This window comes from Bos indicus x Bos taurus, chromosome 2 (assembly GCF_003369695.1).
Source record: "Bos indicus x Bos taurus breed Angus x Brahman F1 hybrid chromosome 2, Bos_hybrid_MaternalHap_v2.0, whole genome shotgun sequence".
NCBI classification, from domain to species: domain Eukaryota; kingdom Metazoa; phylum Chordata; class Mammalia; order Artiodactyla; family Bovidae; genus Bos; species Bos indicus x Bos taurus.
Genome location: NC_040077.1, coordinates 118862777 through 118889241, shown reverse-complemented (window position 1 = coordinate 118889241; position 26465 = coordinate 118862777). Strand labels below are relative to the sequence as shown.

At 44.2% G+C, this 26465-nt stretch overlaps 1 protein-coding gene across 8 annotated transcripts in view; it reads right to left on the bottom strand.

The window, feature by feature from the left end:
- Nucleotides 1–26465, bottom strand: part of ARMC9 (armadillo repeat containing 9) — a 178616-nt gene that overhangs the window by 139162 nt on the left and 12989 nt on the right. For all 8 annotated transcript variants that reach the window (XM_027516141.1, XM_027516155.1, XM_027516110.1 and 5 more), the window contains 4 exons: nucleotides 21328–21420; nucleotides 17676–17700; nucleotides 9058–9215; nucleotides 2870–2968 (listed from right to left, as the gene is read on the bottom strand). In XM_027516141.1, the coding sequence (XP_027371942.1) occupies nucleotides 2870–2968; nucleotides 9058–9215; nucleotides 17676–17700; nucleotides 21328–21420 (375 nt within the window). The remainder of the gene's footprint in view (nucleotides 1–2869; nucleotides 2969–9057; nucleotides 9216–17675; nucleotides 17701–21327; nucleotides 21421–26465) is intronic.

Below are 26465 nucleotides of genomic sequence, written 5' to 3'. Positions count from 1 at the left end.
GGTCATGAGTGAAGATAAGCAGAGTTCACCCCCCTCCTGCGATTCTGAGGCTTCGACTCTGTACCTCGGTGTCCCTGCAACACGGGAGGGTGGCAGGCCCAGCCTCTGAGCAAATGAAGGCGACCTCTCGTGGGGTGAAATGTCCTGTGTGTTGTGCGCCATCCCCTTTTATACTGCTCCTTTTAAATATGACATCAGTTTGTTTTGTTTGTTTGTTTTGTGCCCTGCCTCAGGCATGTGGGGTCTCTTTCAATTTATGGTTAAAAATTTACCTTAGTTGTAGCATGTGGGGTCTGTGAATAGTTCCCTGATGAGGGGATTGATTGAACCTCGGCCTCCTGAACTGGGAGCATGGCGTTTAGCCACTGGACCACCAGGGAAGTCCCTAGAAAGCCACTGTTTTTGGTAAAGACACTCTGATCCTTAAAGTCATCCCAAGGCTGATGACTTACAGCCAAGCATATACAGGACATAAAAACTCAACTCAGCCAGTCCTCAGGGAGGAGGCTTGAAGCCCCCCATCCTAGAGGGCCCACGAGGAAGTCACTTGTTTGAGACTCAGATGTCTGTGTGTACTTAACTGACATTTAAGAAAAATGGCCGACTCACTAAGATTTCTGTACACAGACGTCATTGCAGCCATATCCTAAAGCACAGACGCCACAGCTCCTATCCTTCACTGTCCACGTGTGGCGCAGCCGACACAGCAGCGGCTGGCCAGTCCTTCCACGTGCGCCTCAAGGACACGGTCAAGGACGCTGGCTCACAAGGATGGTACCACATCCTTTCTACCAAGATCCACGAGAGGAACTCTCCTCAGGTCTGAGCTACAGCATTGCCCATGCAGCGGTTTTTTTGACCTGTCAATCTTCAAAAATAATGTATGTAACAACTTGCTTTTAAACTGTGAGTTGGAAAAAGTTCACGGTCTAAAGGGCACCAGGGGACGCTGGCGGCACTGAGATGGTCTATTGTGGGCACGTGTGAGGGGCTCATGGGTGTTCATTTTACCGTTGTGCTTCGGAGGCTGCATGTTCAGCACAAATGTCTTTGATGCAATGAATATCATTGTCTCTTCCTTTATAAATAAATCATGTAACTGCTTTCTGCCCTGGCTACTGGAAAGCCGGCGCTAATTCTAGGCCTCCTTCCCCACATGCATTTTTTATACCAGCCTTAGCCTGGCTTACTTTTATTTTTCTCACCCTTGTTTTCCTTTAACCATCATTTTTATTTTCCCTCCAGCATCACTGAGATATAACGGACATGTATCATTGTGTGAGTTCAAGGTGTACAGTGTGATAACTGGATAAAGGTGTGTATTGTGACATGATTACCACAATACACAGCTGTCACCTCACCTGCTTTTTCTAGTATAAACATTTAGGAACTATTCCTTTAGAAGCCGTCAAGTTCACAATAGAGTATTGTTAACTATAGTCATCGTGCTGTCAATTACATCCCCAGAACATAATCGTCTTAAAACTGGATGTCTGTGCCCCTTGATCAATATCTCCCCATTTCCCCTACCCCTTGGCAACCACCAATCTACTTTCAGTGTCTATGAATTGTAACCAAAATTTCTTTATCTTTATTTTCTATATTTTTCATTTCTCATACGTGTGTTTTCTTGTAATAATAAGTTGCTTCAAATCTTTTTAAGAACGAGGTAGATTATTTTAAAACTAAAAAAGGACTCTGTTTATGAAGAGAAGATCCTAGCGTTAATGTTGAAACACTTCAGTAAAAACCAGGGCCCTAACCCGCAGAGGGAGTGAGGAGGGCTCTGATGTCAGGGGGAGGGGCTCTGACCCTGGAAGGGGGCTCTGAATGTAGGGAGGGCTTTGATCTTCAAAGTGGGGGGTAGGGGGGCTCTAACTCTCGGGGGGAGGGGCTCTGACCCTGGGGAGGGTGCTCTGACCTTTGGGGAGGGACTCTGAACCTGGGGTGGAGGGCTCTGACTCTGGGGGGTGGGTCCTCTGAACCTGGGGGGGAGGGGATCTGACCCTGGAGGGGAGCTCTGACTCTCAGGGGGTGGCTCTCACCCTTGGCGGGAGGGGCTCTGACTCTTGGGGAGTGGGGGCTCTGACTGTTGCGGGGGCTCTGGCACTCAGAGAGAGCCTCTGACCCCTGGGGATGGGCTCTGACCCTCATGGCGGGGGGGGCTCTGACCCTCGGGGGTGGGCTCTGACCCTGGGGAGGGGCTCTGACCCTCGGGGGTGGGCTCTGAACCTGCGGGGGAACCCTGACCCTCGGGGGTGCCTCAGAATCACCTGGCGCTTCCCTCGGCCTCTGGACCAGGCGGCAGGTTGGTGTTTCCCAAGTTAGTTGGGTCCTTAACCAAGGGGCAGACAGAGTACACCAGCGTCTCCCAAGGGAGTTTTCAGTTCATGGACTCCTGTCCTGGGCTATTTTTGCAACTTTTCTGTAAGTTTGCAATGACTCTAAGTATAAAGTTAAAGAGAGACCTGGGAGTTGCCTGTAAAAGACGACGAAGTTGCCTTGGGTTCCTCCTGACCTGCTGTTACCAGCCCTGGTGCCCACAGAGCGGCCCCACCTGGAACAGACCAGCCTGTCTCCCCCTGCAGGAGGCTGCCTTCCAGCTGTTCACTCTCCAAAAACAGCTTTCTTTTCCTTCTGGGAAAGTACAGATCTCCAAAGCCTGCTGAAATGCAGACTCCCGAATGTATTTTCTCCTGCTCTCTCATTTTTTAAATTTATGGCATGGTGAAATCTATGGCAACCTACTCCAGTATCCTTGCCTGGAGAATCCTATGGACAGAGAAGCCTGGTGGGCTACAGTCCATGGGGTCACAAAGAGTCGGACATGAGAGCGACTAACACACATGGTGAAATCTGCGGGCCTCACCGTGCCGGGCCTCGTGAAGTCCACGCTGTGCGCCAGGCTCTGCCGCATCTGGTTGCTGAAGAGGCGGACGCAGACGCTCTGCAGGTACTCGGGGGTGATCTGCAGGGAACAGAGGACGGATGGCTGGTGAGTGTTGCCCTGGCTGGTGTGGGCACTGACTCTCCACAGCCGCGGCTGTGGAGGTGAGATTTTGCTTTAATATCGGGGCTCTGGCGAGTTGAGCCTGATGAGAAAACTAACAGTCTCCAGGTGTGACCACGGGATAGCATACTTTAAGTCATGTAATTGCACTTAACATACTCCCGCTGTCCTGCAAAATAAACTTTTTGTTTTGGTCACACTGCCTGGCTGGTGGGATCTTAGTTCCCTGACCAGGGATTGAACCTGAGCCCTCTGCAGTGAAAGCGCCTAACCACTGGACAGCCAGGGAATTCTCATAAAATAAACTTGATTTTAAACCAATTTTTTGTTAATTCAAGCAGTGAAGTCATGGTAGGGCAGGGGGAGGAGGGAGCGGTAAAAATGGATGGAAAGTCATGATAGAAAGCATGCCAGGCTTAAAATCTAAAGATCTGGGCTTAAGCAGTGGACTCAAGAAAACCAACGGGTCTGCCTCCTGCTTTCCGGACCTATGGGAAGAGATGAAGGAGGCCTATGGCTCTGTGTCTCGGGGATCAGGGGAGAGCCCAGCACATGGTAGATGCTCAGTAAACCGTAAATGAGTGAGTGATGGAGACTTGTCATGAACCACCCAGTGCTTGACAATGGGATCTGGGTTACTTCTGCATCAAAGCAGTTGACACAATGGCCTCTTTCTTCAGCTCTCATACCTCTCTCATTAGCCACCATGATTCAGGACTGATATCCAGCATCTAAGGCGGTAATCTCTGAAACGTTTTCTTCTCATCTTACGTCTTTTTTAAAAATATATATTAAAATGAGAATTCCCTGGTGATTCAGTCATTAGGACTCTCCTCTTATTGCCAAAGGTCCGGGTCCCATCCCTGGTCAGCGAATTAAGATACCACAAGCCGTGTGGTCAAAAAAAAAAAGAGGTTAAGAGTGCCCCAATTTAACTTATATGCAGAGTACATCATGAGAAATGCTGGACTGGAAGAAACACAAGCTGGAATCAAGATTGCTGGGAGAAACATCAATAACCTCAGATATGCAGATGACACCACCCTTATGGCAGAAAGTGAAGAGGAACTAAAAAGCCTCTTGATGAAAGTGAAAGTGGAGAGTGAAAAAGTTGGCTTAAAGCTCAACATTCAGAAAACAAAGATCACGGCATCCGGTCCCATCACTTCATGGGAAATAGATGGGGAAACAGTGGAAACAGTGTCAGACTTTATTTTTCTGGGCTCCAAAATCACTACAGATGGTGACTACAGCCATGAAATTAAAAGACGCTTACTCCTTGGAAGGAAAGTTATGACCAACCTAGATAGCATATTCAAAAGCAGAGACATTACTTTGCCAACAAAGGTTCGTCTAGTCAAAGCTATGGTTTTTCCTGTGGTCATGTATGGATGTGAGAGTTGGACTGTGAAGAAGGCTGAGTGCTGAAGAATTGATGCTTTTGAACTGTGGTGTTGGAGAAGACTCTTGAGAGTCCCTTGAACTGCAAGGAGATCCAACCAGTGCATTCTGAAGGAGATCAGCCCTGGGATTTCTTTGGAAGGAATGATGCTAAAGCTGAAACTCCAGTACTTTGGCCACCTCGTGTGAAGAGTTGACTCATTGGAAAAGACTCTGATGCTGGGAGGGATTGGGGGCAGGAGGAGAAGGGGACGACAGAGGATGAGATGGCTGGATGGCATCACTGACTCGATGGATGGGAGTCTTGGTGAACTCCGGGAGTTGGTGATGGACAGGGAGGCCTGGCGTGCTGCGATTCATGGGGTCGCAAAAAGTCGGACACGACTGAGTGACTGATCTGATCTGATCTGAAACTGTCACCAGTCCACCCTGCCCCACAAGCCAATCCCTAGAGGTTGTTGCTGTTTAGTTGCTAAGTTGTGTCTAACTTCTTCTGCAACCCCATGGACTGTAACCTGCCAGGTTCCTCTGTCCATGGGATTTTCCAGGCAAGTATACTGGACTGGATTGCTTTTCTCTTTTCCGGGAGATATTCCTGACCCAGGGATCGAACCTGCGTCTCCCGTATTGCGGGTGGATTCTTTACCACTGAGCCACCAGACAGTTTTACCTCCTTCCAGACTTTTTCTATGCCTGACTGTTGGAGGGACACTTCTTTTCCCAGTCTCCTGACTCTGTCTGGTGAACTCCCACGTGCTAATGTAACAGGCATCCCTTCCCAATGCTCACTCACTCATGCCTACAAGAGGACGACTACTCAACCGACTGGTGGGTTGGAAGGAGCAGGAACACTGGACTAGACCCCTTCTCTCCCTGTGTTTCTCCTGTCTGGCCCCTGGAAACCTCGGGTCTGTTTCAGCCACAAGAAAGACTGTTCCTCGTGGAGAACTTCTCGGGTCGTCTGGGCTCCATCTCAAGCTGCACCCCCTACATTATCCTCAGCCCATCTCCTCTGAATGCCTGCAGGATCAAAATTCAAACACCCCTTGTTCATCCTGTGCATCTCGCCTTTCCTTTTATACCAGTTCCATCCCTACAACCTAGAAACGTGTCCAGATATGTCTCATATTTCAAAAATACCTTCCCCTCGCTCCTTCCAAGGTCCTCATCTATCAACCACCCTCTCGATGTTCCTCCTTTACAGCCACGGTCCTTAAAAGAACAGCCGACATCTGCTACCGCGCCCTCCCTTTACCTGTCCACACACCCCAGCTGAGCCCCCGTCTGCCTGGCCCCCACAGAAACTCCCATGGTAAAGGCCACCACCAGTGACTTTCTAAATGGCAGACACAGTGGACACTTTTCAGTTCAGACTCCTAGAGTTTTCTGTGATTTCTGAGACTTTGGAGCAACCCTTTGCTTCTGAGATTGCCTCCTCTCCTTTGGTACCAGAACCATTTCTTTAACGCGGAAATCTGATTCTGTCACCTTCTTGCTTAAAACAAAAGAGGACAGGACATGTGGCAAAAAAAAACATATGAAAATATATTTGGCCTCACACATAATTAAAGAAATGTAAGTTGAAACATTCAGAATACCAAGTTTTACTCAATGGACATGGGTTTGGGTGAACTCCGGGAGTTGGTGATGGACAGGGAGGCCCGGCGTGCTGCAGTTCATGGGGTCACAAAGAGTCGGACACGACTGAGCGACTGAACTGACTGACTGACTTACCCAACCAGCAAAAATTTCAAAGTATAATCATGCCTAATGTTGGCAAGTGTGTGAAGAAATAGATATTCTGATATGCTACTAGGGGTGGAGGGTGGTAGACATTGTTGAAATCTTTGAGGAAATAATTTGGCAACATCTATCAAAACTTTAATGCCCATAACTTCTGACCTAGCAATTCCATTCAGGTGCTTATCTTCCCTACATTCAAGGGTATACTGTATATATAAGGATATATACAGTATGTACAACATTTTGTGTTATAACAAACAAAAAAATCTAAATGTTCATCATCAGAGATCTGACAAATTATGGCTCACCCTTACAGTGGAATAATGTACACGCATTAAAAACAATTAAGCAGTGTGTGGTCATGTGGAAAGATTTCCAAGATATGCTGAAAGTGAAATACCAAGTTTGAGAAGGATAATGGGTTCCATAACCCCAAGTAGTATGTATGTATGCACATGCGCACACATGTATGTTCTGAAGTAAAACACAAGTGTTAATCTTGCAAGAAAACGAGACTAAGGAACTGTGTGTGGAAGGGGTCTTTTGTTCTTAACTATATACTCCTCTGAAGTGTTTCAGTTTTTTACTATGAGCGTGTATTTCTTTTACATTAAAAACAAGCTAGTTCAGATTCCAGTGCTGCCCCCTGCCCCAAGCCCATGTCTCCCTGTCTTGATACTGGAGGCCCTTTTAACCCCCTGCCTGGTGGTGTGTGGGCCTCTGCTCCCACATTCCAGCAGTAAGAACTCAGGTCCCACCTGTGGTCAGCGGGCCACGCCTGGCATCACATCAAACCTGGCCGTGGCAGCCACACCACGACGATGGCAGTTATTGTCTAATAGGAGAGACGGCAAAAGGAAAACACGTTTTCTTTTATTTCTGTACTATTTGAATTTTCAGTGTACATGCCTTCTTTTCTTCATTTTTTTGTTAACAGTGATTATATAAGCCATCTTTGTTTTGTTTCTGGTACTTCTCTGTACTAAAGAAAAGTCAGTTTTAGTTTTTCAAAACTAAAAAACCCGAACAATTTTCAAGATACACATTTCAAATGCTCCTCACTAACTGCAGGGTGAAGCACAAGTTCCTAAGTACAGTCTACAAATCTCTCCGTGATCGTCCCCGATGCACCTCCCTCGCCTCGTCTTCCAACACACGCCACTCCCCACCCCCTAGCTTCGGCCATTCCAGCCACACCATGCAACTTTCAGCTGTTCTGTGAACGTTTGTCTGCTGTGTTTTCATCTGGACAGAGACGTTTCAGTGTAGGGTATTAAAACATATTTAAAAGAATCCACCTGCAATGCAGGAGACCTGGGTTTGATCCCTGGGTTGGGAAGATCCCCTGGAGAAGGGAAAATACTGGAAACACTCCAGTATTCTGGCCTGGAGAATTCCATGGACTGTGCAGTCCATGGGGTGGCAAAGAGTCAGACAAGACTGAGTGACTTTCACTTTCACAAGCTGTTATAGCAAAAAGCAATCCACAGTTGTTGCTCTGGCCTAGAGTTCTGGGGTAATCCCAGGGAACTGCATAACTGATTCCTTTCAAGTGGTGACTTAAATGAGCCCTTATGAAAGTAAAAATCTAGAAACAACGCTAATGTCCAACAACAGAGACCCGACACGCTAAATAACCTGATAGAAAACAGCCACAAGAGGTGAGCATCGTAGGAGGATATTTAATGACTTCAAGAATGCATGATTCGATGCCATTCACGTGTATACCTAGGGCAGATTCATGTTGATATATGGCAAAACCAATACAATATTGTAAAGTTAAAAGATAAAAAAAAAAAAAGAACGCATGATTCGGTATTTAGGAGAAAAGCAGACCAGAAGACTGTGTGAACTGAGCCCATTTCTGTAAAACACATGTATCCAAGTTTTGGGAAAAAAAAGTCTGGAATGTTAACAAGTGTTATTACTAAGTGAGATAATGGCAGGTAATTTTAATCTTATTTTTGCATAGTTCTATATTTTCAAAAATTTCTAGAATACATTTCATTTTGTAATCACATTTTTAAGGTGTTAAAGCAAGTTGAATACATTAATCTATATTGGTGACAAAGTTGTATAAAGCTTAAAACACACACATATAGACACACACAGGAGTACAAGTAAAACTGGGGAAATTAGGATAAAGCAATAGATTGTATCAGTGCCAGTATCTTGGCTGAGACACTGTACTATCGTTTTGCAAACTATTACAACTGGTGGAAACTGGGAAGAGGGTACAAGGACTCTCTGCACTATGCCTTAAAATCACACGTGAACCCACAATTATTTCCAATAAAAAAAATTCTATTTCCAGAATGTGATTTATTATGCTTTCTATTTTTTTATTGAGTAAAACACTCAAGTCACTCCCATTAAAGTCAGAAATAAGACAAACATGCCCATGAGCTCATTCAACTCCCAGGGTCTTAGCTAATCAGTTAAGTGGGGGGAAAAAGAAAGTTGGGATATACAAGGAAAAAAAAAAATCACTATTTGAAAGTGATACGACTGGGAATCTAGAATACAGGAAAATTGATCAAAACAATCTCTCAGATTAATGGAGTTCAGAAAGGTTACTGGATACAAAATCAGTATATGAAAACCTATAGGTCTCCTATATACCAAAAGAATATCTCCCCTCGTTTTTATGCTACAACATGATTTTTTTTTCTGCTGCCCATTTATTCTTTGCTAACACTAAGAACAGGCTAAAGAAATAAAGACGCAGTAGGTAATGTGTCAGGAAACATGGACGAAATCCTGCAGCGGCGTGATAAACAGCTGCACCCAGCTTTGTAAAGTTGGGGGGCAAGTGTCACTGGCTGGGGGTGGCGAGGAATCATCCGTGCCTGCGACTCTTCTTTATCTCAAGAAGACACGTGGACGATGGGGGACCTCCTTACCATCTTGCCACTGACCGTGGCCTCCAGAGAGTCCACCAGCTCTGCCGTGACTCCGATGAGGTTGTGGTAGTCGGCCTGGATCCTGTTGTACCGTTTCAGGTACGTCATGGACCTCCGCTCAGCTTCTACCAGCTGCTGGTGGAGCTGCTGCAACACGTCTAGGAAGACAATTTACATTTACATTGAAACAAAACAAAAAAGCGATGGTTAAAAAGAAAAAGTCTACAAGGGGCTTCCCTGGTGGCTCAACGGCAAAGAATCCGTCTGTCAATGTGGGAGACAGGGGTTCCATCCCTGATCCGAGACGATCCCACGTGCCATGGAGCGACTCGGCCCATGGGCCACAACTACTGCGCATGCATGCTGCGGCTACTGAAGCCTGCGTGCTCCAGGGCCCGTGCTCCTCAACCAGAGAAGCTGCCACAGCGCAACTGGAGAGCAGCCCCTGCTTGCTGGAACTAGAGAAAAGCCCGCAGCAAGGAGGACGCAGCACAGCCATAAATAAATAAACAATTTTTTAAAGAAAAAGACAACATTTAAAAAGATTTTTAAAAAACTCTACAAAGTAAAAAATACAAAATACAAAATAATTATATTCTTCTCGAGTGAATGCCACGCCTCCTGTGAGAATATCTTACTGTAACAATGAACTCAGCACTATGTATTCATCACTTCTGTTTATGCCACATTTACTGACAAAGTGCTTTGTCATCACCGATCTTTTAATTTCTTCTTTTTGGCCGCACTGCATGGCAGGTGGGATCTTTGTGTTCCCTGACCAGAGATCGAACTTGCGCCCCTTGCATTGGAGGCACAGGGTCTTAACCACTGGCCGCTAGGAAAGTCCTTGATTTTTTTAATGTTTCACCCTGATAGTTCAACTGCTCATCACTGACTTTCGTAACAAAATCTATTTCCTTGGCTGAATCCCATACAACTTCAGTTCCTCTCTCTGCATATATGAGAAATGAACTCAATGTTTCTTTCTATCATGAGTTCACAAAATGGCTGAACCAAAACTGACTCATTTTCTCTGTTTGTGCCCTGTGAGTATGAGGGATAAGTTCTTCCTTTTAAGTAAAAGTTAGGGCTGTGTGACGGGTGCTGAGAAAATTCAAATCCACAATTAGGTAAGACGCCAGGTGTTCACTCTGCCAGTTTGAGAAAGCATAAGCCACCCCACTGGGCCTTAGAGCAGTAGCCGTGAAAGGTTCTAGGGTTCTCTTCCTGGAAGCCCACCACCACCCTGCCCCCACCCCTCACAGCAGCACAAGACGGCCAAGCCACCCTGGGCACAGCTGGACTCTTCATCAGGGTCCACCCTCCTTGCCTCTGTCCTACCTTCTCCCTTGCCTGGAAGATCACTTTTGATGGAAGGACCTGTTGCTGCCCCCACACCCATGTTAACTCACTGTGTCCCAATCCAGGTGCTGTATAATATGTAAAGTCTTCATTTTAGAACACATTTCATGCATAAAGAGAGACTTTAAAATTATAAAGACCAAACACAGGCATTATTCTATAATAACTTTAAGGAATACAACCTATAATAATATTGAGGCACTATGTTGTATATATACCTGAAACTAATATAATACTGTAAATCGACTATGCTGTGCTATGCTTAGGTGCTCAGTCGTGTCAGACTCTCTGCGACTCCATGCACTGCCTCACACCAGGCTTCCCTATTCTCCACTATCTCCCAGAGTTTGCTCAAACTCATGTCCACTGAGTCGATGATGCCATCCAACCATCTCATCCTCTGTTGCCCCCTTCTCCTCAATCTTTCCCAGCATCAGGGTCTTCTCCAATGAGTCAGTTCTTTGCATCAGGTGGCCAAGTATTGGAGCTTCAGCACCAGTCCTTCCAATGTTCAGGGTTGATTTCCTTTGGGATTGACTGGTTTGATCTCCTTGCAGTCCAAGGGACTCTCAAGAGTCTTCTCCAGCACCTCAGTTAGAAAGCATCACTTCTTTGGCACTCAGCCTTCTTTATAGTCCAACTTCCACATCCATATATGACTACTGAAAAAACCAAAGCTTTGACTTTATGGACCTTTGTTGGCAAAGTGATGTCTCTGCTTTTTAATACATCTAGATATATCATGGCTATCTTTCCAAGGAGCAAGCTATCTTTTAATTTTGTGGCTGCAGTCACCTGGTGGGTCATACATGGCAGCTATTATTATTATTTCCTTTCATGAAAAAGGGTCAAAGATTTTCTAAATGTATTTCTATATAAGTAGATCACTTGAAAAAATGGCAGAAAGGTTATGTCCTAAAGCAGTGGTATGTAAACTCTGAAATACATCAGAATCATCCAAAAATAAAAATGATCAAGCTTCAACTTCAGAGACTGATTTTGTGGATACTGGATAGGGGCTAAGTACCTACATTGTTAACAAACTCCTCAAATGGCTGACACATAACTGCATGTTTGAGAAACACTGCCCTAAAGTATCTATTCTTCTTAATTTGTATCCTAAACAGCTACGATGATAACCCACATCCCAACTGTATTTTAAAAACTTTCATGTTTCACAATTGTTGATGTGCAGAAGTAAAATACTTTAACTATTAAAACCCCAAATATCATATAATGAATTATTATTATTATTTAATACCCATCAAATTTCAGTATTGAAAGATAACTTTAAAAAGTCATCTGAAACAAATTTATATCCAGTATTTGAACCTCTGGAGAATATCCCTGGAAATCATTTATCATTCTCCTAATACAATATTGAGAGTCACTACCTTCTTTTCCCACTACGTATTGTTTAAGCTTTTTCATACATCCAAAACTCAAAATTACATAGATAAGAACTTTCAAGGATGAAAATTTAGATTATTCACAGTCCCATTTTATGGTAATAAATATTAGAAAGAATCTATGAGATTTTTCTCAACAAGTACCGAGTGGCAGATGGATGAAATACCAAAACCCATTAGCTGGGTCAAACGACTTCTCAAACCATCAATGTTAATGTCACCCAAGTAGTCCCTCTTGAAATGGGACTGCACCAAAACACTCCCCTCAGAAACTCACTGTCGATTAACTAAATGTAAGGGACTATTTCTGGAGTTTTTACCTTGAGAACAAAGAAATGGAATTTATGACAATTTCAAAGTATGGTAACCTGAGAGAAAAGAGCCCTAACTACCAGCAGCCTACAGAAAAGACTTGCTGTTTAGTCACTCAGTCGTGTCTGACTCTTTGCGACCCTATGGACTGCAGCCCACCAGACTCCTCTGTTCATGGGATTCTCCAGGCAAGAATACTGGAGTGGATTGCCATGCCCTTCTCCGGAACCAGGAATTGAACCTGTGTCTCTTCGTCTCCTGCATTGAAGGTGGATTCTTTACCGCAGAGCCACAGGGGAAGCCCATAAAACCCATTATTTACTTATAAAAATTAGTTTCATTCATGGAGAAAAATATTCAAATTTTATAAACAGGAGAGAAGTGGGAAACTCCTTCTCTGTTAGCAAAAACAGTCTGCTATCCAGAGACATCAATGTGCAGAGAACTTAACAGTTATAAACAGGACCTGACCATTGCTTTAAGATATCTGGGTTACAGCTCAAAATATCAACTCTATTTCTGAGCATTAAACAGAACTCTCTTTTCCCTGTCAAAAGTTTTATGAGAGAAGGACAACTAAGCCAAGATGCCTTGCCTTCCAAGATGTTAACTTTTAGTGGAGATGTCTTGGCCCATGTTATTTTAATGAAACTGCCATAGTTATGCCAGCAATACTTATTGAGACGCTTTATATTTCAAAGTCACTGACATAATTTGTGCAAAAGTCCAAAGAACTGCATTCTTTGTCCATTCTTTGGACAAAGAACTGCAAGCTTTAAACAAAACATATATACAACTAAAAGAATGCCAGTTAATGTCACAGACAGTTTTTTTAATTCCAGCATGAAATGAAACAATAACAAAAGTGATGGAGATCTTCAGTACAGTACAGCAGTCAAGTTTTCTTGACTTGTATAATGTATAAAAGTTAACATTTATACTTCATTTAGATGCATTGCTTTTTTATAAGAGTAGATGAGATTTCACTTTGGAGACCCCCTAGGCTGCTCAAGACAATACCTTTCAAAATACAGAAATTTTTTCTAACCTAATATAAAAATCAATGCTGAATATTCATTGTAAGGACTGATGCTGAGGCTGAAGCTCCAATAGTTTGGCCACCTGATGGGAAGAGCCAACTCACTGGAAAAGACCCTGATGCTGGGAAAGATTGAGGGCACATGGTGAAGACGGCGGCAGATGAAATGGTTAGATAGCATCACTGACTCAATGAACATGAATCTGAGCAAACTCTGGGAGATAGTGCAGGACAGAGGAGCCTGGTGTTCTGCAGTCCACGGGGTCATAAAGAATCCGATACAACTCAGCGACTGAACAACAATATAAAAAACTAAATCAATCACCCTATTTTTACAATATATACACTTTTTCCTTTGTATTTAGATATAAATCAGTTCTTTGTTCTTTTGCTAATCCACAAAAGCTGGATGAAGAAAGTTAAGACTAGAAAGAACTAGTAATCAGTTCAGTTCAGTTCAGTCACTCAGTCGTGTCCAACTCTCTGTGACCGCATGAACTGCAGCACACCAGGCCTCCCTGTCGACACATCACCAACTCCCAGAGTCCACCCAAACCCATGTCCATCAAGTCTGTGATGCCATCCAACCATCTCATCCTCTGTCATCCCCTTCTCCTGCCCTTAATCTTTCCCAGCATCAGGGTCTTTTCCAACGAGTCAGTTCTTTGCATGAGGTGGCCAAAGTATTTGAGTTTCAGCTTCAACATCAGTCCTTCCAATGAACACCCAGGACTGATTTCCTTTAGGATGGACTGGTTGGATCTCCTTCAGTCCAAGGGACACTCAAGAGTCTTCTCCAACACCACACTTCAAAAGCATTAGTTATTTGGTGCTCAGTCTTCTTCACAGTCCAACTCTCACATCCATACATGACCACTGGAAAAACCACTAGTCTGTCTGACTAGACAGACCTTTGCTGGCAAAGTAATGTCTCTGCTTTTTAATATGCTGTCTAGGTTGGTCATAACTTTCCTTCCAAGGAGTAAGCGTCTTTTAATTTCATGGCTACAATCACCATCTGCAGTGATTTTGGAGCCCAGAAAAATAAAGTCTGACACTGTGTCCACTGTTTCCCCATCTGTTTGCCATGAAGTGATGGGACCAGATGCCATGATCTTCGTTTTCTGAATGTTGAGCTTTAAGACAACTTTTTCACTCTTCACTTTCACTTTCATCAAGAGGCTCTTTAGTTCTTCTTCACTTTCTGCCATAAGGGTGGTGTCATTTGCATATCTGAGGTTATTGGTATTTCTCCTGGCAATCTTGATTCCAGCTTGTGCTTCCTCCAGCCCAGCGTTTCCCATGATGTACTCTGCATAGAAGTTAAATAAGCAGGGTGACAATATACAGCCTTGATGTACTCCTTTTCTTATCTGGAACCAGTCTGTTGTTCCATGTCCAGTTCTAACTGTTGCTTCCTGACCTGCATACAGGTTTCTCAAGAAGCAGGTCAGGTGGTCTGGTATTCCCATCTCTTTCAGAATTTTCCACAGTTGACTGTGATTGACACAGTCAAAGGCTTTGGCATAGTCAATAAAACAGAAATAGGTGTTTTTCTGGAACTCTCTTGCTTTTTCGATGATCCCGTGGATGTTGGCACTTTGATCTCTGGTTCCTCTGTCTTTTCTAAAACCAGCTTGAACATCTGGAAGTTCACGGTTCATGTATTGCTGAAGCCTGGCTTGGAACTAGGAATATCAGTCATTTTCAGAAACACTATTTATAGCTCTGAACTCCAGAAAAATGATCAGTTGCCCATTTTCTGAAGAGGCCAAATGGATAATACCAGGAATGCTGAAAGATGCTATTTCTATATCCTTTTTTAGATGGCTAGGTAAAAATAATAATCCAACATGCTATGCTGCCAACCTAAGTTTTTATTCTTAACACCATTTTTAATATAATTCCTCTTGAGGGACTTTTCCATACTCCAAACACTTTGCCTACCCTTCTTCCAAAGTTTAGGGAAATAATAACGAATTAAAAAGAGAGAACAAAAAGAAGAAAAGAAAAAGTTAACGGAAATCTCACTGTGCCCATGAAACCTTCCTATCCAGACACATAATGATATTATCCAGTCACTCAAAGTGGTGACAACTAGCTGTGGTGATGCTGGGCCTGGGCCCGAGCCCCTGGCACAGGTGCCCTACTGGGTGCTATTCCCTCATCTCCATGGCGACACTGCATTTGGGGGCTATTCTGCCACAGACACATGCTGTGCCTGCCAGACTCAATTTCATAGACATCCTGCTTAGCTAGCCTCGGAGAACTCAAATCGAACTTGAAGAAGGCTCAGAACCCTGGTCTCCTTGCTGAAACACCAAATGAAAGGTCTGTAGAAAAAACACAGGCTCTTCTACGTGCACTCCCCCCACCCATGTTTATTTCTGTCTGCAAAACTGGGCCGCCTACTGGAGACATAACTGGTTCCTGGCAAGAAGCTATCCCCCTAAACCGCAGGGCATGCCAGGTGACAAGGGCTGGCAGAAACTCGGCAATCCGGGAGAAGTTTCTCACCACCTTCCTGCCTTCAGTGCCTAGGAGTCCAAAGGCTGAATGTGAACAGGGACTGAACAGACTCGGTCAAGCATTGAGGCAGTCCTCGGGGACCCAAAGACACAGGTGGGGCGGTGGCTTTAAAACATGACTGCAAAGTCTCTGACACTCCTTCCTGTCAAGAGGTGGAACATAATTCTCCTTCCTTCGAATGTGGGCTTCAGGAATTTGCGTGTAATGAAGAGAACACACGAGAAACAATACCAAGTTACTCGGCGCCTGGGTGACGAGGTGAAATGGCTTCCATCCGCACCCCTCTGGGGACATTCACCCTGGGTGGGAACCCGGCCGCCAGGCCCTGAGGAAGCCCAGGCCATGAGGAGAATCCACGAGGAGAGTCCACTTGGGGGTCCCGGCCCAGGGCCTGTGCTGAGAGCTCAGCTGACAGCCAGCATCAGCCACCACACCCGTGCTCGTGGAAGCCTTGGAGGTGGCTCGACCCGACCCAGCTCCGTCTACACCCAGGAGAAACCCTAAGGGAGAACTGACTGAGCCCGTAACTCCCAGACCACGCAAGAGGATAATAGTAACAAATGGACATTGCTGTTTTATGCCACCAAGTCTGAGGTGGTTTGCTAGGATGGCTAGAGAAACAGAAGTAGTGAAGCACAAGAGCATTCCCAGGAGGTGCACGGCGAGGCCCGAGTGCCGGCCCAGCTGAAGAGTTCCAGCTGTGCCAAATGGGAGAAAACCGGGCAGGACCCGCCCTGGTCAAGGCCCAGACTTGCACTGACCCAGTACAGAGCCGTCCTGGGGGCTGCACTCGTCCTCGGGGTCACTATGCCAGAGGTAAAGCTACCCCGACAGTTCAAGGCTGTGGTCTGCGACCCTTGGAGAGGTCCCTGTTGACCCCATGAGAACACATCTGCAGCCTGCTCCTCCATGTTCGGGCAGATGGACAGGAGGGGTCCTGAGACCTGCCACTCCTCCACGTGGGGCCCTCGGAGCTCCAGGAGGGGCAGCCTGGCTGCGGAACTGGCTGTACAGTTGGAACCTCCGGGCTGGAGGCCACAGGGCTCCCGAGGTGGAGAACAGACACCCCAGGGCTTCCCACCTGAAGTTACTGAAGCCCCCGTCGGGATCTCAGCACTGCTCATCCTCCCAGTGCTGGAGAAGCAAGAGCCAAGTGACAACCTCCTAGCGCTTTTGTTCTTTGGAAAACTTTAACTCTCTAAAAGGAAACAAACAATGGCAGGAAGTTTTGGAATCCTCTCTGGCAGGACTGCTGTGAAAAGGACAAACGTGCTATTTCACGTAGTGAGACTCCACCTGCTGGGAATCGAGGATGATGCCATCGGTACTTAGCAAAGGCAAGAAGCACCTCACACACCCTTTCCAACAGGGTAACTTCAGCCATTTTCATAATCATGTCGTATCAGAGACAAAGCTCCTACAAAGAACCCCACTTGCGGCCACCACGTTAACTAAAATTTTTCTCATCTTTCTGAAAAATGAAGGGGTCTGGTAAAAATGACTCATCATGGAAAAACCATCAGTTTATGCTAAAAATTTAAGACTGGAATTCCTACTTTGAATGTGAAAAATGGAAACACTTTATAAGAATGGACACTCCACAAGCTGCTGAGATAAGACCCAGTTAGACTAGACTAGTTCAAGGTAAAGGTGAAAGACACGGAAATAACTCTCTCCCCACTTGTGCTGCACTGGGCCGTCTACCTGCTGCTGCCCTGACATTTTCTGGCACCTGAGTGGATTCTCCCCGTCTTAGTCATCTGACATACCAGACAAAGCTAACAGTACCAGCCACCCTGAGAAGCGGGCCTCAAGGAATGCAGACAAAAAGGACTGCGAAGCACTTCATAAGTATTTAGACTTTCCAAGCCCTCTTTCGCCAAGTCTGTGGAATTCTCTCCATTTCATTACTTAAAACTTGAGTTGGCGAAGTTGTTATTTAAAAACGGTTAATCTAGATGATTTACCTTTGTTGCTTTGTCCATTCTCCTTCTGGGATGAGAAGAAGTTCAGGAAAACAGGCATTCAGGGAAACAGGCATTCAGGAGACAGTACTCAGGGTATCCCTCTCATTGTGCTGGGCAATCTGGGAAACAGCCCCGGTGCGGTGAAAAAAGAGAAATCTCAGGACAGGGAACCGGAACCCGATGAACAGAGAAGACAGTTAACCGACTATCTTAGGACAGGTAACCCGAACGCCATGAACAGCTGAGACGGTTAACTGCTCAGGACAGGTAACTGGAAGCTGATGAAGAGCAAACACAGTTAACTGACTTCTCAATCCTGGGGTGACTACCCTTAAGGAATCCTCCTCTCTCCATCTCAGGAACCAGTCTGTGCGTCCAAAAGCCCCCTAACTGGCCTCCTTACCAAAACATTGGACTGAAAATGCAAATCTGTGTTCATACCCTTTACCTCTGGACCTTCAGTGCTAAAGCAACTAGCCTAAGGAAACTGAGATTTTGATGAAAAGAACATGGCACAGAACAGAGACTGTGACCACAGACGCTAGTGCGGTGTGGCCTGGGTTTGAACCTCAGCTTCTACACATCTGGCCACATGACTGAAGGCCGAGGTGTTCACCTATTTGGGTTTCCTTACTTTTTCTGGTAACAGCTTTATTGAGATGTAACTCACATATTATAGAATTCACCCATTTAAAGTGTACATTTCCATGGTTTTCAATATATTCACGGAGTTGTCCAACCATCACCACAATCAGGAGTGGAATATTTTCATCACCCAAGAAAGAGACCCTGTCCCATCAGCGGTCCCCACTCCCTCTCACCACCCGTCCCCCATCCCGCCCTAGGCAGCCACTTACCCACTCTCTACAGATCTGCCTTTTCTGGCCCCTTCACACAAGTGGAATCATACAGTACGCAGCCTTCTGTGTCTGGCTTCTTTCATCTCACCATCATGTTTTCAAGATTTCTCCGTGTAGTAGTACAGATCAGTAACTCGCTCACTTGTATGGCCACGTAACATTCCACTGTGAGCACCTGGTCAGCCCTGCATCAGAGGATGGACATCTGGACTGTCTGCACTTTTTGCCTCTTTTGGATAATGCTGCTGTGAACATTCATGTACAAGCTGCTATGGAGACGGACTCTTTTGTTTCTCTTGAGGATACAGCTAGGAGTGAAATTGCTGGGACATAGGTAATTTCTGTTTAAACTTTCAGACCACCTGTTTTTGAGGAATATTTTAATGCTATGAGGGAACATTCTCTTCATTTAAGAAAAATATTTAAAAATATGCATGCATAGAGATGTCTCTCCTTGCTTATTATAAACATTACATACTTTGAAGTGTATGTGTGCAAACAAATGCACTTCTGTGCTTTCTAAACTTTCTATAAGGAATAGGATCAATTTTATAATCAGGAATAAAAAGAGAGTGATTTAAAAAAAATGTAAACATGACCATGTTTTTCTCCTCATTACTTAGGGGACCTCACACGAACCTCCATGACCCAGCCCTGCCAGGTCTCTGACTCTCTCCATCTCAATCCTTCTGCCCCAACAACACTGAATCCTTCAGTGTCCCAGAAACATTGGCTCAGCACTTGGGCACAAGCTGTTCCCTCTACCTGGAACTCCTACCCCTCATTCTGTCTGCCTCACAGACACCCATTTTCATGTTCAAAACTCCAGCTAAGACAATGATCTTGGCTTTTTCTTTTATCCCTAATTCCTAGCACACTATTCAACCTAATATACGTGTTGAACTGAACTCCAAATATGTAAGAAGGAAAAGAGAGGAATAATGTTTAAAGTTACCTGCTGGACTTCAGTGTATTTGCCTCAAAGCAAATGTTGAATGGGATAAAAGGTGACAAGTGTTTGCAAACTATAACACGACAGCTAACAGTAACACAAGTGCTTACTATGTGTTGGACAGTTCTAGCAGGTTTTTCATGTATTAACTCAATCCTCATACTATTTCTATGAAGTGGGTGCTATCATTAATATACCAGTATCATCTATTATGTAAAAATTTTCTTTTAGGATCTTTACATAATGGTTGGTACCTGTTACCTTTAAGGAGAAAGGCTTTTTATTTTTAATTTTTAAAATTATTTATTTGGCTGCACAGGATCTTTAGTTGTGGCAGGTGAACTCTTAGTCGTGGGATGTGGGATTTAGCTCCCTGACCAGGGATTGCACCCAGGCTCCGTGCATTGGGAGCACAGAATCCCAGCTACGGGACTACCAGGGAAGTCCTGAGAAATACTTCTTAAAAGTGTATTAAAAAAGCCATAAGCCAAGTTGGAGAAGTTCTAATTTCACTGAAAACTGTCCTTTTATACAAAACTCTAAGAGGGAAAGGAACTGGGTATGCAAACATGTGGGCAGAGGGAAGAACTTGAAGAAAACCTTAAAGGATATAAAAGTGGAAAGGGGAGGTGTACTAAGCCCGTCTGGGGGCAGTCTCAGGGCGAGGTGAGGAGCTGAGTACAGGCAAGAGGGAGCCACTGAACGTTCAGGAAGCAGAAGCAGGAGAAACGTGTCATGAAATCCTAGGGATTTCTATTCAGAGTCCAACTAGGAAAAGAGAGTCCAGTGTTTTGGAGTCAGAATAGAAGCAGAAGTCATTACCCAGCAGAGTGGCCTAAATTTTTTATTATGGTAAACAAAACAAGCACCAACTTTACAATTCAAAATGCTAACTCTTATCATGAAATAACTTTTGCTACATGCTTGTTCAGAATAAAATGCTGAAAATAAAATGCTTGTTCAGAATAAGATGCTCAGACGAGCATCCTTAGGGACCAACCAGCTCTAGGAAGGGAGCCTCCATGGGCAGGCAACGACCTTGCTCCTCCCTGGACAGCCTCCACTTACACTTGGTCCTGGGCCTCTGTCTGGTCAGTGTCCCCTTCTACTCTCAAAAGTGATTCTGTTTAAACTGGATTGTGGTGATGGCTGCACAGCTCTGGGCATTTGCTAAAAATCATTCAATAACATACTTACCGTGGGCAAATTTTATGGTATGTAAATTACACTTCAACAAAGTCGTTTCTTAAAAGTCCTGATTGGAAGGACAAGTTATATATGAGTTGATCCATACATCATGACCTCAAGGCCTTAAGTGACTTCCAAAGAGTTCTTTTCCAAGAAGACAGGCATTATTTTTTTCCTACTCAAGACACCTTCTTGGCACATGACAGAAAATAAGACCCTCGCCAAGTCTCAGAGACCCAATGCCATAGAAGTCAACTCTTTACAGGCCTTGGCACGTGCTCTTGTTAGTGCTTCATTCACTCTTGAGTATAGAAGCAGCACAACCACAACCATCCCTGTTTGAGGCCATCTAAGCCATTCTTGGGATTCCCAGGTGGCGCTAATGATAAAGAACCCACCTGCCAATGCAGAAGATGTAAGAGGGTTTGATCCCTGGCTTGGGAAGATCCCCTGGAGGAAGAAATGGCAATCCACTCCAGGATTCTTGCCTGGAGAATCCCCATGGACAGAGGAGCCTGGCAGGCTACAGTCCATGGGGTCACAAAGAGTTGGACACAACAAAAATGAGTTAGCGCGCACACACACACACACACACACACACACAGGCGACTATTAATTCCATAGGTGGTCTCCATTTGCTTTAAAAGGATACATACAATGTTAAAAGCTTTGGCGTATTACTGGCTTTGAACATTAAAGCCAGAAACTTTTCCAGTTTCAACTTTAATTCTGGAGTCCAAGAATCCTAAAGGTAAGGAAAAAAGAAGGAAAAATAAGAAAAGCACCAGATCATTAAATGCCAACAAACATTGTCAAGCTGTGGCCTTCAGGATAAAATAGCTCTGCCACAGTTACTGAAACCAGAAGCAAGATGTCTTGTCAGTGGTGTGATGCTGTAAAAAAACAGGTTTTAGGACATTTGACCAATTCACTTATAGAAGATTCAAGAGCCCACGTCAGGAAGAAAGGACAGAGTCCTTTCATAATCAGGGAAAAAATAACTCTGTACATGATTTGAATATTTCAAGGATGCCAAGTAACCTTATTAGGCTGAAAACCAAAAATATTTCAGTATGGTTTAGGCATATGTGGCACTGGCAGGCATATACAATTATCGCTAAGTTACGGAAAGTCTCCGGAAGAAAGGGACTCATTTCCATAAACCTCACTCAGACAAGAAAAACAGAAAGAAGCAGTTGCCTGCCTCAGATACTCCATTGTGTCCAGCATTCTGATATGTGTCTAGTTTGATTTCTTCCTTAAAAATAAATTATTTACCTCAAACAACGTTCACTGAGAAGGGAAAAATAATGACTTACGTAGTGAAAGAATAAGTATCACAAGCAACGACCTTTCTCGGGACAATTTTCCTGAGGGTTCTTAGACAAGAGTATCTACCACTAAACCGGGAGGTCCCACTAAAAGAAGTTCTGCTGCTAAAAACTCACGGCCACTTGGCTCTGAGATCCTGTCCCGTCTCCCTCCGACCTGCCCATTCTCCCCACTTCTCCCTCCAGCTCTCATCGCCCACACCCCCCACCCCGCTCCACTGGTCTATCCTGTGCATTCTCTGACTCTTCAAAAAAATACTGCCAAATAAGCAGAAAAGTTTGATTCTCTGACACAGCATGATGACTCTATTTCTTTCTTTTTTTTTTTTTTGGTGACTCTATTTCTAATGGGTCTGTTGTGGGTTGAACTGTGTCCCCTAAAAAGACATGTTGAAGCCTTAATCTCCTTGGAATGTGAGGTCAGGGGAGCGGGGACGCTGCAGAAGAAATTAGCTCAGAGGAGGCTGAATGAGAATAAGCTCTTAATCCAATATGACTGGTGTCCTTATAAGAAGAAGGACATTTAGGCACAGACACTGAGAGAAGACAGCCATGCAAAGACAGAGAGGAGATTTAGAATCACGCAGCCACAAGCCAAGGGACACCTGAGGCTACTAGAAGCTGGAAAAGGTAAGGAAGGATCTTCCCCTAGAAGTTTCATAGGGAGCACAGTCCCTTGACACCCTGATTTCACACTTCTGGCCTCGTAAACTGTGAGACAAGCAATTTCTGTTGTTTTAAACCACCCAGTGTGTGGTCCTTTGTTATAACAACTGTAGGAAGCTCATACGGTGTGCTCCAGCTTGAGGCTTTCTGTGCTCAACCGTATAGAAATCAATCTCAGGAAAGGACTGCTAGGTTGGCCAACATAAACCAAGACATCTTAAATAAAAAAAGAAAAATAAAATATTTGGGTATCCCTAAGACACTCCTATGGTTTTTCCAGTAGTCACGTATGGATGTGAGAGTTGGACTGTCAAGAAAGCTGAGCGCTGAAGAATTGATGCTTTTGAACTGTGGTGTTGGAGAAGACTGTTAAGAGTCCCTTGGACTGCAAGGAGATCCAACCAGTCCATTCTGAAGGAGATCAGCCCTGGGTGTTCTTTGGAAGGAATGATGCTAAAGCTGAAACTCCAGTACTTTGGCCACCTCATGCGAAGAGTTGACTCATTGGAAAAGACTCTGATGCTGGGAGGGATTGGGGGCAGGAGGAGAAGGGGATGACAGAGGATGAGATGGCTGGATGGCATCACCGACTCGATGGACATGAGTTTGAGTGAACTCTGGGAGACAGTGATGGACAGGGAGGCCTGGCGTGCTGCAATTCATGGGGTCGCAAAGAGCTGGACACGACTGAGCGACTGAACTGAACTGAAGACACACTAGAGTGAAGTGATACAATCAGAGAAAAAAAGACAGGGGACCTGCAAAGGAACAGCAATCAGACTGATGGCCAACTTCAAAACTGCAACAGTGGGAGCCAGGACACAAAATAAAAAACCTTCAGTGTCCTGAAAGAAAATAACTGTCAGGACCTCCCTGTGGTCCAGTGGTTAAGACCCCGCGCTCCACTACAAGGGACATGGGTTCAGTCACTGGTCGAGGAATTAAGAGCCCGCATGCCACACGGAAAAAAAAAAAGAGCTATAAACCTACTACTTTAACCCTGTCTGAGAAAGCAGTACAGATGCTTTCAGACAACAAGAACTGAAAGAAGGGAACCTCAGTGAAAGGAGATTCTAAAGGAGCATCTTTCAAGTAGGGGTGAAAACGATCCTGGATGGAAGGGCTTCTACACAAGATGGAATAGTAAACAAAAATACTGGTGAATCTAAGGGTAAATCGATACACATACTGACTGCGTAACATTTTTAAAAGTTCAGATTTTGTGGGGCTAAAGTATATACTAAAATATTTGACAACTACAGCCCGTAAGTTAAATGAGGTCCTTGTAATGATCAGGAAGAGAGTAAATACTAACTTTAGATTTTATTATGTACACTGAAGTATCTGTGATGACCACTGAAAGAATATATTTAGAGAGCAGTAAAAGGAAAAATTCCAGTTGAGCTATTTCAAATCCTGGAAGATGATGCTGTGAAAGTGCTGCTCTCAATATGCCAGCAAATTTGGAAAACTCAGCAGTGGCCACAGGACTGGAAAAGGTCAGTTTTCATTCCAATCCCAAAGAAAGGCAATGCCAAAGAATGCTCAAACTACCGCAAAATTGCACTCATCTCACACACTAGTAAAGTAATGCTCAAAATTCTCCAAGCCAGGCTTCAGCAATATGTGAACCGTGAACTTTCAGATATTTAAGCTGGTTTTAGAAAAGGCAGAGGAACCAGAGATCAAAGTGCCAACATCCGCTAGATCATTGAAAAAGCAAGAGAGTTCCAGAAAAATATCTATTTCTGCTTTATTGACTATGCCAAAGCCTTTGATTGTGTGGATCACAATAAACTGTGGAAAATTCTGAAAGAGATGGGAATACCAGATCACCTGACCTGTCTCTTAAGAAACCTATATGCAGGTCAGGAAGCAACAGTTAGAACTGGACATGGAACAACAGACTGGTTCCAAATAGGAAAAGGAGTACGTCAAGGCTGTATATTGTCACCCTGCTTATTTAACTTATATGCAGAGTACGTCATGGGAAATGCTGGGCTGGAGGAAGCACAAGCTGGAATCAAGACTGCTGGGAGAAATATCAATAACCTCAGATATGCAGATGACACCACCCTTATGGCAGAAAGTGAAGAGGAACTAAAAGCCTCTTGATGAAAGTGAAAATGGAGAGTGAAAAAGTTGTCTTAAAGCTCAACATTCAGAAAACGAAGATCATGGCATCTGGTCCCATCACTTCATGGGAAATAGATGGGGAAACAGTGGACACAGTGTCAGACTTTATTTTTTTGGGCTCCAAAATTACTGCAGATGGTGATTGCAGCCATGAAATTAAAAGACGCTTACTCCTTGGAAGGAAAGTTATGACCAACCTAGACAGCATACTGAAAAGCAGAGACATTACTTTGTCAACAAAGGTCTGTCTAGTCAAGGATATGGTTTTTTCAGTGGTCATGTATGGATGTGAGAGTTGGACTATAAAGAAAGCTGAGCACGGAAGAATTGATGCTTTTGAACTGTGGTGTTGGAGAAGACTCTTGAGAGTCCCTTGGACTGCAAGGAGATCCAACCAGTCCATTCTGAAGGAGATCAGCCCTGGCTGTTCATTGGAAGGACTGATGCTGAAGCTGAAACTCCAATACTTTGGCCACCTCATGCGAAGAGTTGACTCACTGGAAAAGACCCTGATGCTGGGAGGGATTGGGGGCTGGAGGAGAAGGGGACAACAGAGGATGAGATGGCTGGATGGCATCACTGACTCGATGGACATGAATTTGAGTGAACTCTGGGAGTTGGTGATGGACAGGGAGGCCTGGCGTGCTGTGATTCATGGGGTCGCAAAGAGTTGGACATGACTGAGCGACTGAACTGAACTGAAAAGGAAAAAAAGGGGGGAATAAAATGATTCTGTGAATACTGATGATCTCTAACCTCCTGAACTCTGAAGAGGAACTTGAACTCAGTCTTGGAACATCAGACCTGCCGAGGACTCAGTGGGAACCTTTCCCTGACTCTCCCAGCTCCGCCTCGCCTTGACCTAAGCTGTAGCCACACCACCATGTCATGACTCTCGTAAACAGAACCTTGACTGTGAGAACATCTAACCTTCCATTGCAAAGTTCATCACCTTTGTAACCGTTTTATATTTTTAACCTTTTAGGAGAAGACAGTAAAACTAAATTGGTACTGACCAGAAAAACAAGCACAGAATTCAACCGTGCTACTGTATAACAATCTAGCTTTGATAGAATGAGTCAACCACCTGAACTTCAATTTAGCAGCTGCTATTCAGGAGTAACGAAATTGGTTTTACTGAATTCAATAAACAGAGAATAGCAGAAACTGAAATGTAATTGTTTGGAAGAATTGCGTCCATTGTTCAGTGGTTGGGGAACACATACAAATTTTTGAAAACAGTGTGAGATCTTTAGAAAAACTATCTAGTCATATCAAAATATTTGTTTCTAAATACATTTCAATAAACCTCTCAGTGGGATGTATTAATTTTAGTAAGTCAACAAAAATTACCTTAATAGGTAAGTTTTTATTTAAAAATACTATGCTAAAATGTCAAGTAAAATGAAATAAAACAATTAAAAGAGCTATAGACAAATAGTCTGATGGAAATAATGTAGTACAAAATCAGATAATCAAATATATACTGAGTAAGTGAGAATTTTAACACAAATCAAAATATACAAGGCCAGTGATTGTGTAAAGTAGCCTCGATTTTTCTTTGGCTACTAGTTTTCATTATAATTGAATAGGTTATTGTTTCAATACTGTAAAGTTTACAAAGAATGACTGAAGAGGCTCGTATATTTTACAATAT